This window comes from Centroberyx affinis, unplaced genomic scaffold (genome assembly GCF_046629955.1).
Source record: "Centroberyx affinis isolate AG114_WGS23_722 - 3 ecotype Tasmania unplaced genomic scaffold, CSIRO-AGI_Caff_v1 ptg005694l_1, whole genome shotgun sequence".
NCBI lineage: Eukaryota > Metazoa > Chordata > Actinopteri > Beryciformes > Berycidae > Centroberyx > Centroberyx affinis.
In genome coordinates, this window is record NW_027282871.1 from 175,277 (window position 1) to 191,442 (window position 16,166).

A 16,166-nucleotide genomic window follows, 5' to 3' on the forward strand; every position below is an offset into this window, starting at 1 on the left:
CCCTATCCTCCTCCCCTTGCAGGATGAAGGCATCTTACCACAAGATAAATCAATAAATTAAAGTCCTCTGGTTCAGGTTACAACATTGCAAGTTGTAAGAGGTACGCATTTTGCTTTTCAAATGTTCTTTCTTACAATGTGTTTCTGACTTGTACTTGTTAATACTAGCATGATAAACGATTATTTTCCTCATGAAGTGAATTTGTGAGTGACTCTTAATAAAATAGTAAAATGATTTGTGTGGCATGGATACTGCAATTATGTCTTCTGTCAGGCCCTATAATGAAGGAGCAGACATTTGATAGCACTCAGAACTGCACAAATCCCACCAATTCAGTCTGTAATTGAACTGAGGAAGGGAACAACAGGCAGACACAACTTTCAACCACACTCTTTCAGCCAAACAGCCAAGCTGCAGCTTGCTGGCCTCTCCTCATCCCTGCCCTAAGCTCCCCCCTCCCCCACCTGTGCGATGACATACTGTCATGAAATAAATTACCTTTTCACCCATTTGAGATTTGCTGCAGATTTCATATTCTGTCTGTGGGCCTGTTTTATTTCTGTCTTATGTTCTGAGGCCTGATTTCCCGATTTGGCAATGTCTTGCTGCACAGTGCAACAGCGGCACGGTTTTGAGGCTGAGACAGCACATCACTGGATGTTGCTGTTGTCATCGGTGCCATTTGCTTCTGACATATTCATCTTTCCCATGGATTGACCCACATGGTTCACCCCGTCCCTGCGAGGCGGCATGCGCTCGTTGATGCGGTCGAGGCCCTTCGCCTCCTCGAAGCTGCTGATCTTGTGCTGGGGGGAGAACCCACGGATAGCTGGAGAGAAAATCAGCAGAGAAGAGAGGGGGCACATACAGAGGATCAGTCTCATGTTGTAATGGCACAATGTCAAATGAATTCAACCAAAATAATCTATCTCATGCTGCACTTCCACTTTTTTTGAGTGTTTGTCTATGACAGTCATGGATACCTCTCACCAACACCTCTCATCTTTTAGCAGCACCGCCTATTGAGACAGCAAAGGGTTTGGAGGGTTTGGAGTGTTAGTCATTTGTTTAGAGTAATAGGTTGGGCCTAGAGAACAATAAAAAGTATTGATAATTTAATGTATTATATTGCAATTAAATAATTGTAATGGAAAGTGTGTGGATGTGTGACAAAGTGTGCTTGAGTAGTATTGTTGGTCAGTCTTCATTATGAATAAAGTATTTTCATATTGGATGAGAAGATTTGATGAGGTAACAAGTTTGAGTAGTTTGTGATTGTTTTGAGTAGCACTATTCGGAGATTTGTGCTATTTTCTTAATGTTTTACTTTAGTTTGATTCTTCTTATATTTAAGTCTTTCATGATAAAGGTGTATTATGTATTATTTTGATGTATCATCAGTCTATAAAGGTTACTACCAGGCATTTCAGAAATGCATTATTCAACAAGGACCAAATAAAAATCTGACAGTCTCTTAATGACTTTAGCAGATTTAGACGAATCGACAGTAGATGCAGATGCTTGGCTAGTTGGAAAACATAAAATACTTTTTAACTATCCAAGCAAACTCAAACACACACTGGTAAAAACAACCAAACAGCAGTCAACTAAGATAAACTAAAATATAAATATATCACCTCATTGACATCCAACTGAGAAATGTTCACATTTTTAAACATCCAAATCCAGCTTCTCATCTAAAAGTAGTTATAGATAAAAAAAATATATATATCTACTGCTGTAAAATGCTGTGTCATGGCTCCTTGTTCTTTGGTCACTGGGCATTATTAGCCGAGACATATCATGGTGGACTCATGATATGTCAAAAAACATATTCATGGTACACAAAAGAGGCTTTAAAGTTCAAGATGCATATTTCATGTTGATGCTCTGGCCTGTCTCCTGCTCTCTTACTGCATGCATCACATTTTTCAACCAGATAGAGGCCATTTACCGGCCAAGCCCAAAACCATAAGTACTTCAAACTATCATGCATCACTTCGGAGCACTTGACTTTGCAGTGATTTAATTTATCATGAATATGTCTAGATCCTTTAGAAAACAATTCCTTACAAAAGGACCCACTGTGTACAAGATGGCCTATATTACACATAACTATTACTCTAATTCTGATCATTATCAAAATAAAGATCATGATCATACATCTTTTTCAGTTCCAAATGGAATTGCTCTCTTGAATCGAACCTTTTCCACCATGGTACTGCAAAATAAAGTGCTGCCCATATCTGTATCAAACTCTCCTCTGAAATGCTGCTTGATGGGGTTATTACTGTATGAACTACTGTGTGGATGAAGTGTTATTGTCACTGGCAGGGAGACTCAATGCTTCACTAGCAGGACAGCTTGTTGAGAGGGATGGGAGGGGGAATGCAGGTTTACCTTCTCCGTCCTCAGGTTCTGGCTCGTTGGCTTCAATGGCCTCAATGGTGGCTGGGTGGGGGAGAGGAGGGGAGCAGGTTACTCCTGATAAAGCCATGCAAATGTAGAGTACAGCCCCAGCAAAAGGCAGCTAGTATTAGGCCAGTGAGAGATGCATGTGCACCAGCAGTGCAGCCAGACTCAGAGGAGTGCATTAACATTCACTTAGTCTTCAGAATTAGTGTCAATCTGGGTTTAAACAGGGCGAGGCAGGATAGTCTGGAAAACCGTAGGGCCTGGCCCTCTGGTTGCATGCATCAAATTAGGGATCTCTCTGTGTATGAGTAAGCTATAGAGTTAGGGTGTATGACTGGTAGCACTTTAAGGTCAGGACTGCTCAACTTGAGTCAGAAAATTCAGATAGAAAAATAGACCTACAGAAAGAAAGAGATACTGAGACTGTAACAGAAAGAGTGAAATTGGTTGAGTTGAGACTGTGATGAAAGATTTTGAGCAAGAGGACAGAAATGACAGACTCATTTTAAAGAAAAGATCCACCCTGAAACAGCTTTCGGCAATGTACCTTGCATTTCTGGGTCCATTTTCATTTAATTTCATGCAGATAATTGGCCAAACGTAGACAATGTGACATCATGTCAAGATATTTCCAGCACAGCTACAATTTTCAATGATCTAAAACCTCAACAGTAAACATCAGGTTTTGGCGTCAGTCCATCAGAATCAAAGGGTAAGGGCATCATCATCATTTTGCACCGACGGTGACGTTCAACAACTATACAATGAGAAATCCATCATAGAAGAGGTAGAGACACCAATTTCTCCACCGACAATAGCCTCAATAGACAATAAAGCAATGCAGCCACAAGACATATTGTATAGAGTAAGGGGCGCAACTCTCACATTTCTTGACTGGCAATGACAGCTATCAATATTGCTATCGCTCTCTCCACCTAAATATACAATTTGAAGTAAAGTTATCTTAATATTAGATACTGGATATCCGCTGGATATTCATTTTTCCACCTTCAATAACTTGTAAAGCAAACTGTAGTAAAAAGTAAAAGCACAGTGATGGATATATTTGTTATTACTGGAAGAGGAAGTACAATTTACAACCATTGCTTTCAATATTTGAGAAAATATACACAGCAGAATAGAACAAGTTCACGTCCGTTCTCTGGGGGTTGTTGAAAGGCATTCTGGGAAATGTAGGAAATCACTAACTGGAGTAGAAGTAGACGAGGCAGGTTGAGGAAAAGTAGGCACACCAAAAGAGTAAATTACAACCCTTCAACATTAAATAACTCCTGGGATGCATTGAGCATCTCAGATTGATGATATCTAACAGTGTAAGAGTATCCGACGGTGGAACCTTCCATTAAGTAAAATAAATGCAGTGCTAACTAAGTCATATCACACAGGAAAGAGTTTACATCAGACTGATTCCATAGTAACCTAAATGTGATAACTCAGTGCAGCATCTTAAGGGGCTGGCCACAATGCTTGGTGCTTTGCGTTAGACTGAGAGAGAAAGAGAGATAGGAACAATGGAAGGGGTGATGAGGAAATAAAAGAAAAGGATGGAGTGAGGGAAAGAGAAAAGGCTCACGTTGAGCCTCGTCCTCACCACTCTGCAGAGTCTGTTTTCCTCCAGAGAGCACCCCGCTTGGCAGCATGCCAGTGGGCGTCAGGCCCTTCAGCGTCAACACGTTTTCACTCTCCTCTCTGCAAGAGACGCAACGAAAGGCACACAGGTCACAAAGCTCCACTGAACCCAAATCAACCAGAAAAAAACTCTGCTATGCCCTGAACTCTACCAACAAAATAGACACATATATGCATCCCTGACACATTCACACACAGTTGACACATACACACACACATACATATACTCACATCTGACACACACACACACCTGTTCACACACACACACACACACACACACACACACACACACACACACACACACACACACACACACACACACACCTGAGAACTGAGAACATCTTTGCCATCTTCCCAATGGCACGGATCTTGTTCCTGATCACCTCCTTGCGTGCTGCAGCTGCATTGGCTGCAATGAAAAATAGATTACAATATTATGAAATCTCAGTATAATTATCTAGTCAACTAATATTATGAAAAAGCAAAATGATGTGCCATGTGGTCCATGTCATTCAGTGGACCACAAAACTCAGAGGCCCTTATTTACTAAGATTGTGTTGCATGGGCAAAGTGTGATTTTTTGTTATTTGCACAAGCTAATAGTGCTGAGTTTCCATCTTATTTGCTTAGGGCTCGATTCAGAGTGTGTAAAGTTACGCTGGAACGCACCGTCATCTTAAACAAAACTCAATTAAAGCTGCACAGTATTTAAAGGCAATGGCTCAGCAGAGAGACATGAAAAGGAGAAAAATTCATGGCCCGATGTTCCACTACACCTAAAATAGATATCCTCATCCATACGATCTGGGCAGTTCTAGATTTTCAACAGTTCTCACCATCAAAGATCTCATCTTCATCATTCATGAGTTCATCATCGGAGCAGATACTCAGCACATTCACCAACATTTCAGTGACTGGAGAATGATTGAAGGAACAAGAAAAGGAGGATGGTCGTCAAGCCATGAGCCATAAAGGTAAAAGGTAAATATGGTCAATCATAAATGGCATATATTGTACTGATATTGTACTGGACACCGATATCAGAAGACTTTGTTCTAGAAACACTGAATACCTTTCTCTCCAACAAAGGGCAGAGACCAGGTGAAGACGTCCATGAAGTTGGGCAGCCAGTAGGGATGGGGTGAGCAGTTGAACTGCCGGATGTTCATGACGTTGTTTTCATACTTCAGTACAGCAGCTGTGGAGGGAACAGGAGAGAGTCAAAAACCTGTACCAACATACAATGAGCTTATTAGGATCCAAGAATCAACGAAGCATGTACAGAGCGTCAGAGCTAGATGGGGTTTGACACTGAATCCACAAATACATTGTCTGGTGATATGACTTATTGCTTGCTTAACTTGTGATTTTAATACATACAAAAATGACTGATTGATTGATTGAGTATAATCTTAATATGTTGTAACCAAAAAGATATTTAACTATGCATCTGAAATGGCTGAATATACCGTTCCGTAAAATCAAAGCTGACAGTATGCACTTAATTCTCATAACCATACTGTCACTACACATCATAAGTAATATGAGGATGGATTCAAAACAATTATGGACCACACTGTGGACCACTGTATTCAAACAGAGTCAAAAGCAACTATTTGAACAGTGACAAGAAATTGTTCTTTGTTACTGTAGATTCATCTAACTAAATGTATTTAGTTTTTCACCACAAAAATACATATAGGGAAAAGGTACACAAAGGTTTACAATTAGAATTATGCCCAAGAAACTTAAGCACAAGTATTTCAACAGATTAATTTTAAATGCAGAATGTGCAAGCTTTTGTTATTGTAATACCTATTGGTTACCCTAGGTGTCTGGTGCCCAAAATCCTCCTGTACAAAGTCCAAGTTTTTTTCTTGGCCATATGGACAACATTATTTTGTAGCTCTCACCAAAATAATTAATCTTCAGTCATATTGTTCAGAGACATTTTAGTATTATTTTTGTGTCCATGTGTAGCTCCTTGTGTGTGTGTGCAGTATGTGTGAGATACAACAGAGCAGAAAATTAGACAATGAGCCACTAGATGGCCCAACTGAGGCCAAGCATTGCTGACACTGTTACATCAAGAGAGATAAAGCCACATGGAGATAGTCAGCGATGCCGACAGTCCCTCCCACGCTCCCCTTCTCCCATAGCCCATGGCAACCAAGACACAGATCTGAGAGCACAAACAAGCGGAGGCTCCCTGATGCATTCTCTTTCCCGTTTACAAGCGGAATGCAGTTACATTAACACATGCACTCCGGCTTGTTCGGTTAAAACCAGTTTATTAGATAAGTCAAAGGAGCCCAGAGTAGTCATGTTGTCTGCATCCTGTCGTGCGTTCTGAAATGCCAAATGCTCCACTACTGTTGCGTGGCTCCATTATATGCCGGTTTGTGATTATAGCCATTGGCTTACATGATTATTGCCAGTCTCCCGCAACCTCATCATCAAGCTGTTTTTGCTTAAACGACTGCTTCTGACTGCATGTTTTTTGTTTGTCAAACAGTTTCCGATAAAACCTAGTGTGTTAAAAGGCCGAGATGCAGCTGTTACAGAGATACTGGATTTGGCGCACCTCTCCATCATAAAACTAGTTACTTAGGTCACTAGTTTTGTCATTCTAACATTGAATCTAACAGTAACTGAATCCCTCAAGGCCTGTAAACCAGGGCAATATGACTCAGTGTAGGAATGATCCATTTTTTTCAACAGGGTTTTTACTGAGGTGACTGAGAGTATATTAACACCCAAACATATAAACAGCCAAACTAAATGAATCACCCACAGGTAAAAGAAGTTTATCCCAATATATTCTTTTCCCATAGCTGAATATAATTCAGGCCCATTTGCTTGATGCGTAAAAATATTACTAGTGCATCCTATGATACGCACAGAAACATGATACAGACAGAAACAGGTTATATTCTAACTGAACTGCAAGTGAAACTGCAACCTGAAACAAAGACAGGTGTAAAATGAACAAAGCGATTGTCTGACCTTTGTTGTTGTAAACATCCAGGTAGTTTGGTGCGGAGAAGATGGTAATGAGGGAGGGGAATCCGGTGGTCTGACTCTTACGGTACATCCGGTAGCTTCAGGGAGGTCAGGTGGAGGTAGAGACAGAAGAAAGGGAGAGCATGTTCTTATACATTTATGTATTCCAATATGTTGCTGTTAGGGTCATGTTTATGATGAATTGAGTGTGTTTGTGTCCATGTGTGTGAGTGTGTGGGTGTGTGCTATAGGGGATACATACCCGGCATCTTGTGCTTCATGCGCTCGGATGACTGATAATAAGTTATTGCTCTGTAGGAACTCACATACAGCTGGATAACTGGAAGAGAGAAGGGAAGAGGGTTTAGGAGATGTCACTGATGAATTCCTACTGAATTAAACCCTAGAATAAAATTGCAGTGCTGCTTCTTCGACAGATTATGAACACATACCTTCAATTGAGTGTCACAATTTATAATTTTACAAAAACGACAGGACAAAAAAATGTTTTACATCACAAAATGCTACAGTTAAGGTGCAGGTCACTAATAATATTTATTGTCTTACTAAACAGCAAAACATAAAAACAAAGATTTATCATTCATAAATGTGTTCATGTGTAATCATGGCCCTGCTGAGGATGATGCAAGTATGTGATTAAGCTATCCAACAGCTAGCTGCTGCAATACAAAACAAACAAACCAGACCAGCGTCCTGCCAACCAGTTCCAACCCCAACATTAAATGGTTTATGTCCAAAACCTTTAAGCCTCATCATTAAGAGCTGCCCTGCTTGACAGCTGCGTTCCTCCACCTCTTCTGTCCTGTACCTTCAAGTATTGCTGTGACCAGATGGCCATGGTTTTCATTGACACTTTTAACCATTCACCATCCTTTGCTGTTGTCATGAGTTGTTTTAAGACATCTGTCATCGTGCTTGAGCCTAAAAAAATCCAGCATGTCATGTCTCAATGGCTACACACTGCAGGCCTTAGTGCTCAATTACGATTTTTCGCTCAGATTTGTTTTTCTGTCTGACTGTTCACATTGATTTTGTGGCTCACATCTGATATCAGTTTGAATGGATCTCCATCCTGAAGTGACCCGTATGTGCAAATGAACAACAGCAAAAGACGTCATGTCTGGGCAGTCTGTCATGCAAGACACCGAAATTACACTCCATGCCAAACACCAGTCAATTACAATATGTCCCCTCTAGTTTCCCCACTGGCTGCTTGAGTCATTGTCCTCCATATTTCATGATGACAATGATTTGTCCCATGGAGAGTGACATAAAAACCACATGAATTCTGATGTGACCGTTCAGACTGCGGTCGCATGGCCACGGATCAGATATGTATCAGATTTAGGATTTGGACAATCAGAAATGAAACTATCAGATTCCATGTGTTTTTATCTGTTCACACTTCACTAAAAACATCACATCTGTGTCACACAGGAGGGAAAAAAATCTGAACTGGGACACTTTCAGCTGCAGTGTGAACATAGCCCACCATGTAGCGGCTCTCACCATGGCTGTTATGTAATACCTAAAATGTCTTGTTATGTCATTCAGAGACTGTGTCATCCTGAGAATCTTGATCTACTTGATTAGCAAAAAGATTATATTACAGTTTGATTAGTAAAATCATAGCGCTGTTAAAAATGCAATCTCTCAGGACCTTCCTCACTTCTCTGAAACGCATAGATACGAAGAGATTATATGTCAGAACGATTTTGTTGATTACAGCTCTGAATTCAACACCATCCAAATTTGTCATTTACCTAAGGGCCGTGGGTCTTTGTAACTCCTTCGTAAACCCGTTGATTTCTCTGTTGTGTTCCTGACGATTCCAAAACATCCCTTGATCCATCAGTCATAACTACAGACCTGTTTCAAAGTTACATTGTGTCTCCAAAATTTTGGAGTATGTGGTATCAAAACATCTCCCGAAGAAATAAGTTGTTCAAAAAATGTCAACAACATAGCACTGAAACAGCCCTTCTCAGAGTTATTAATGATCTCCTGATCTCTCGCATACTAACCATCCTTACTAGTAATTTGTTCAGGTATGTGATGACTTAAGTAAACCATGTTTGACGAGAGAAGCAACATTGTAGGCTCAGAATATGGTCCATTATTGGCAAAATGTGTGTGCATCAACATACATAACAAAATGTTCTTGAGCAAAGCACTGAACCCCTACAGGCTCATTCATTGTACAGTAAGTTGCTCTGGATGAGAGAATCAGCTAAATGTCTGAAACATAAAATGTAAATCAGACGCACCCCTGACTTCTCTGCCTACACCCAAGATATTACTGCTGCGAGCCCGTCACCTACAAATGTTTACCTAAATTCATTTCAATGGGACACACTGCAGTTGATTATTTTGATTGTTTGCTTCTTCTAAAGATGCTGTGCGGGCATTTTATAGACACACTGCTTCAGCAAGAAGCATGCGATTCAGAACTCACCCTCATCCCACTCAGCCTCATTATATAGTCTCACCCTGCTAACTGCCGTTTGCCATAATTTATATTCAACATATTCACCAATTCAGACCCCCACTTCAGCGCCACACTGTGCAATCCAACCTTGAGGATATGCACAGTGATAAGCAGCCTCTTCAAAGATACACAGAGTAACCTATCAGCATGAACCGCATGCAGCCAAATGGATTATATAAACCTAGATTGCATTTTGGTTGCAAATGAAAAATTACTGGTTGGTTGCAAATTAAAAATAGCTATTTTATTGTCTTTGATGCCGCGGTCATACTAAAATGTGATTTCTATCCATTCCAGACTTACAGTAACATACATCCTACCCAGCAACAATCCCCTCTTACTCCACTTCCTTACTGCCATCCACAGACGCATCAAACTTTCAGAAGTGTTTTAAATATTTAAGTGCTCAAAGGTTTACGCCGGAAGAAAAACAAGGAGACTGCTGTGCCCTGAGCACCTGGCAAAACTGTGCCATCCTCATATATCTGGGCCACGTGGACAAAAATTCCCTCGGCGGTCAGAATATAAATTACAGGAATAGCTGTGTTACACACTAACATGAATATAACGCTTTGCACTATGGCTGACAGTGCAGCCTGAACAAACTGCAAATGCTGGTCTCAAGAAATGTTATATAACACTTTCTATTAAAAACAAATCTACAATGCATTACAAAGTTATAAATAAAGACATTTATTTATTTTTTTTACATCAGATGAATTAATTTGAGGAAAACTAACCCAAGAGATGAGTGCAGTTTTCATAGCTGCAAAACTGTATTCTCAGTTTCACAGTCACCTGCGCAGCACTGGCGTTAAGTGTGCTAAGATAAAAAATCAAATCCCAATTTATGTACTCATTTATTTTTTGTCCAGCCCAACGGTATCTATTGATTACTCGGAAAGAAAGTGCTTTGTATCAATCCAGCACACACACATTGCTTGTCTGTGGCACACATTTCTTCTCTTTGTGAGAAGAGGCACAAGGCACAATGGTGTGTCAGTAAGCCTGTGAGTGAGAGAGAGCAAGAGATCTGACATGTGAGTATGAGTGAGAGAGAGAGAGAGGGACAGGGACACAGAGAGAAGGAAGTGCTGTGTTGTGAGTGTGAAACTGAGAATGCAGGGTTTTTTTTTTTCCCTAAGAAAGCCCATCTGTCGGTCTAGTGGTCCTCACATTCACATCCTCCGAAACAGAAAAACTCAGTGGTGTGCATCCAAGTAAAATGTCCATGTTTATAACAATGTTCCTAATCAGAATCACAATCAGTTTGGCAAGTACAATCAGTACAGACAATGAACTGGTCTAATCGGTGCTGAGATATTACAAGAGAGACACAAGGTTCAAGGTAAAATGTAACAGGACCTCACATATAGTGCAGACAAGATATATTATGTGACTGAAGACTAAACATTAACACACAACGTATATACATTCAAAGCCTTGAAGCATTATTGCTGCACTACAGCACATCATATAGTATTGGGACAGAGCCTGCAGTGGATAGCCTCCACATAAATATACTCCAAACCTTTGTCAGGCAAAGAATAATCAGGTTACGTACTGCAGGCAATCATTTTCTTTCCTGAAGTAGCAAATCTTCCATAACTGGTTCATCATTGAGGGAAAGAGGCTGCGCGAAGCTCACACTTGCCATGTAACCTCTTCAGAAAGGGGGACTTGCGACATAAGGGAGTGATGATTCTTTGTTGACAAGAACTGAACAAAGCATCCATTCAGTCATCGCCACTGATGACTCCCTAAATACTGTATTTTCTGTAATAACAGCCCCATCCACTTCAAACACTCTCCTTGGCTCTGCGGAGCAAGCAATTCTCTATATTGCAAAGAATATAATGTATAGGATTGTTGTTATGTAAGTCGTGTTTAGGAGCACTATAATGCTGTCCAATGCCTCAGTGTGTGTGATAATAATGGGATATCAGTAAGAGGCTGAAAGGAAAATAACTGATAACTGAAAATAAAACTTTCCCTCAACCTGCCTCGTCTTCTTCTGCTTCTACTTCAGTTAGTGATTTTCTACATTTCCCAGCATGACTTTCGACACCCTCAGAGGAGGGGGCTCTCTGTGCTGTATATGTGTAGGTAGAGAGAGTGATAATGATAGCGTGGTAAATTATTCCATTCGAGAAAAAATTGAGAGTGAGGAGAGAACAGTGTCACAGTGAGCCGTGCCTGGTTGTTCGCATTACCAAAAAGACACTGAAATGGCCGCTCTGTTGCACATGCTACCGCTAACAGATCCCCAAAGATGCAAGCTGTGGCTGCATTGCATTCTGGTCTGTTGAGGCTACTGTCAGGGAAAGAAATTGGTCTCTCTGCCTCTCCTCCAGTGGATTTCTCCCTGTATAACTGTTTAATGTTGGTGCTAAATGGTGAGTCTAGAAAGAACTTGCTCTTCGAAACTGAGGGACTAACACCAAAACCCGATGTTTAATGTTGATGTTTTAGATATCTGAAAAAATTCATATACCAAACTCCATTGTAGCTGTGCTGGAAATACTGATAATAATGATATATGTTTGGCCAGTTATCCACAGGAATAAGAACAATACACCACCAAACAATAAAATGGACCCAGGGATACAAGGTACATTGCCAATAGCTGTTTTTTTTAACAGTGTTAATGTGTTTTAGGGTGTTTTTTTTTAGATATAAAGCACGTCATGGATCCAGAAGTAACTCACTGACTCACGGTTACCTGTATGTGTTCCTAGTGGAGGCTGAGAACACTGTTTGGTCTGCAACACTGCTGAACTGTGTAGGGTGCTTTGCTTCTGTGACACTGTGTGTCCTTGTTTCCTTTAATAACCTGAATAGCCTCCATAAAAAAGCTGGGTTTTTTTTTGTTTAAATGCAGGAAACTGACAAACTATGTGACCTGCCTCAAGGCAGTATTGACTCACCATAGTGCCAAACCAGTTTTCTGCTCATTTGTATCTTTCAATAATACCCAAGGGAGGAATACAGAAACTTTTGTGACTTCTCCAAAGTGTTTGTGTGTGTGTAGGTGTTTCTATGTATGTGTGTGAAAGTATATACTGAAAGTATATAGTGTGGAAAGTCATTACATATCTACCTGACAGGGCTTCACGTTTTTATGTTTACAAATGCATATGTTATTCTTATGATCTAGGCAATAAAAAAGCAATACATATTTGTGAACACAGAACTAAGAGACAAAGGAACTAAGACCTAAACCTGAGACAATATTAAGATGTGAAATCTTTAGGTGCCTTCAAACTCTCAAAGTAACAAACCAATCTTGCTTTTTTTTAAGTATATCATAAAACTGTAACCCTCCATGTGCCTGCAAAAGCCTTGCAATCCCTGACTTATTTGGATGTTAAGCACCCAAAAGGGAATTACAGCTGAGTTCTCGACAGTACAATGTGAATCTGAACTGCCATTATTCTGCACACAATGTCCAGGATGTCATCCCTCTTCAGTGGAGGAGGAAATCTTCCCTGACTTTACTTTTGTGATTTGAACAGAACTGCAGCTCCTGCACCGAGGTCTGCGCTGTCCTGGACCTTCATCAAGAAAACTATCGCCATGACTGCCATCTAATCTCCACTTTTATTCTCCAGCACCTATGTCCACAGTGCTGGAAGTCTTCCTTCTCAAAATAATACTAAAACGGTCCCCACTCATGCTCTGGCACTGAGGTATGTGGTTGTACGTCAACTATTGGTGACAGTGTATGTTAGGCTGAAATGTTGTTAACTCACAGATGAAAACAAACACATTCTCAGTCTGCGTTGCCATTATGTTTTATGTTTCATCCTCCTCTCTCTGTCTCTCTGTTTTTATTTGACTCCAGGTTCATCCAGCTAACTCTTTGTCTGTAGCAATTTGCTCTGTAAGTTACAAAGACAACCTCTTATCAAAAAGAGCAAACCACAAGGCAGTATAAACCAGATTGTTGCTTTTACACAGTCTATCTACAGATTTGTGTAGAAACCAAATCGTATTAGGTATATAGTGTTTGATCTCTAGGAGCTACAGCCAAGACACAACCTATAGGTCTTAAGCCTATGGTTGCTTGCTCATTCATTCATTCATTCATTCACTCACTCGATCCAATGTCCATTTATTCCATTCATTTAATTACCCTTCCCTTCCCATGTTATTTAGTCCTTACTGGGTGTCAAGTGTTTGTCTTTTGTTTGTTTCTTTCCTTTTTGTCTTGCTTAGGCAGCAATAAATGTTTGATATCTATTAATAATTCATAATCTTAACATCTATTTTTGATATTAAGAGTTCTGTTGCAAGGCCTCTGTGTAACATTGTCGAATTTCACCCTGTAGTCCGGCGATCCTCCTCAAAGATCGGATTAAGATTCATACGATGCTACTGCTCCAGTCAAAATTGATAACTTCATGTTTAATCTCGCAAATCTGGCTCATGACCTTTGTTGCATGTTGTCCCCTTTATCCCATCTTCTTTCAGAAAAGGCCTGATTACTGATTATTACCCTGAGACCTGATTACTGAATATTAATCAACTAGTTCACAACTGTACAAATATTTATCACCAAGAACTCCAATGAATTGGGAAGCAGCCTCTCGATGTTTCCTGCCTGTCAAATCCTATATTACCAACCACCCTTTGTTACATGCAGATTTTGCATATTTATAGACTGTTTAAACTTGCAACAAGGACTAGCTGTTAGTTTATATTTTCAAGATTGTTTTGCTAACAAAGCCTGAAGGCAGTGGGAGCAATGCAGCCTTCCACATAACACTGAAGTCCTTGTAGCTCATGCCTGAAATTTGGTGTGTATGATCAAAATAGAAGTCCTGATGAGCATATATAGTTTTTTATTTGTAGTAGTGTATAACCCTCCTTGTACGATAAGCATTATGCGAGAGGCCACACCCACATGCACCAATCCAAGTCAAACTTTAGATTCTGACTAATAAAGGTGATGGAGGATGTGTGCCAAATGGGATAAAATTTGATTGAACAGTGTGTTCAGTCAAACACAAGTGGGCATCTCCCATAACAGATGTTGCAGTGTTAAATAAGCCCATGATATCTGAAGAAGTTCAACAGTAAGTAAACCTGTTTGATTTTGTCTGAATAGTGACAAACTATTATAGCAGCACAGAAATATGTGTGATGTAGGGGATTGCTCACAACACAAGATGATATTGCATTAAAGCAACACTATGCTGTATCCTTTACTAAATTGGGATTTCGAAAACACATGCAGTTCTTTTGAAGTGAGTTTTCAGAGCAGGGATGGAGAAGGGACAGCTCACCTGTAGAAGTAGGAGCAGCCTCGCACTGTGTTGTGGCTGAAATATTCCTGGGTTTTCTCATTGCCGAAGTCTTCCAGAGGATCAGACCACAGCAGGTCACACATGGGCCCAAAGGCTGGGGGCTCCTTGAACCGGTCCAACTGAACATAAAGAAGCAGAAATTGAACTTATGAAAACTCACACAAACTGCACACAACCAAAGCAAGACCTGGTAACACTGAGGCAGTAGGTTGTTACCTTCCTTATGTCATCTAAGGTGTGTATTTCTGGTGAAAGACCACCATGGACACACAGAAACTGTTGGTTCATGAGAGCAGCCAGGGGAAGGCAGTCAAATGCATCCATACATGAGTCATACACCTGTTCTGAGTACTTGATTTTACCTGAGCATGACAAAGAGAGAAATTAAATCAGTTTTGTCAGTATAATTAGCAATAATATGATGTTTTGGTGATCATTATCAGTTTTTTTGGCCAAGTAAGTTTGCACATTCAAGGAATCTGACTTGGTGGTTTTATGGGTATGGGTCATTTGAGAAATAGGACTCTTATCTATACAGTATGCACATGGTTCTCTGTTGGAACCTGACTGATTGCACTGAATGGAAGCTATGGAAGTCAGTAATAGAAAAGATTATTATAAAAAGAAATAGAGGTGGTAACACTTCATAACAAGTAAACATGTTGTCCCCCATGAATGATGCAGGCACCCCTTTGGGCCAATCAGTAAAAATTAAACAACCATTGTAGCGCCCCCTAAGGCCAATCAGTGCAATTTTGAAAAAAAAAAAAAAAGAACAGAGCAATGAGACACGTTATTCTCCCAGGTTTTGTCGGATTCCAATCAGTGGCGCCTGAGATATTACGAGTGAGTTATGGACAATTGAACAAACGTGGTGTGAAATTCAAAAAATTGAAAACAGGACAATGTCATGCATCGTTCCAAGTTTTGCCAAAATCCAGTCAGATATTGTGCGTGAAGGATAGACATACAGATGGACGGACGGACCTGGACCGATCCATAAACTCTCCCCTGATTTCATTGTGGGGGACAACCACCACCATTAGCCAACGACTATATAATATATATAACTACTGTATTAATTAATTAACTGTTATTGAATGGTTAAGTAACAACTAAATGACGATTAGTTAATTTCCTACATTGTTTCATAATCTGGGCCTACAAACCTGCCCTGAATTTTCCCTGCAGTTCACTGTACATGAGGCTATTAAGGTTTTAATCATTTCATGTGCCAACATAAGAATCAGCCTAAAATAGTTAAGTGCTTCTTACACCA

At 40.1% G+C, this 16,166-nt stretch overlaps 1 protein-coding gene across 1 annotated transcript in view; it reads right to left on the minus strand.

Annotated features, from left to right (window-relative positions):
• Positions 1–651: 651 nt before the first annotated feature.
• LOC139667668 (protein phosphatase 3 catalytic subunit alpha-like) overlaps positions 652–16,166 on the minus strand; it is a 29,345-nt gene continuing 13,830 nt past the window's right edge. Inside the window, exons 5-14 of the mRNA XM_071547152.1 lie at positions 15,104–15,249; positions 14,867–15,006; positions 7,332–7,409; positions 7,073–7,167; positions 5,139–5,264; positions 4,903–4,980; positions 4,391–4,475; positions 4,029–4,126; positions 2,402–2,452; positions 652–830 (exon numbers count right to left, since the gene is read on the minus strand). Coding sequence (XP_071403253.1) covers positions 652–830; positions 2,402–2,452; positions 4,029–4,126; positions 4,391–4,475; positions 4,903–4,980; positions 5,139–5,264; positions 7,073–7,167; positions 7,332–7,409; positions 14,867–15,006; positions 15,104–15,249 — 1,076 coding nt within the window. The remainder of the gene's footprint in view (positions 831–2,401; positions 2,453–4,028; positions 4,127–4,390; positions 4,476–4,902; positions 4,981–5,138; positions 5,265–7,072; positions 7,168–7,331; positions 7,410–14,866; positions 15,007–15,103; positions 15,250–16,166) is intronic.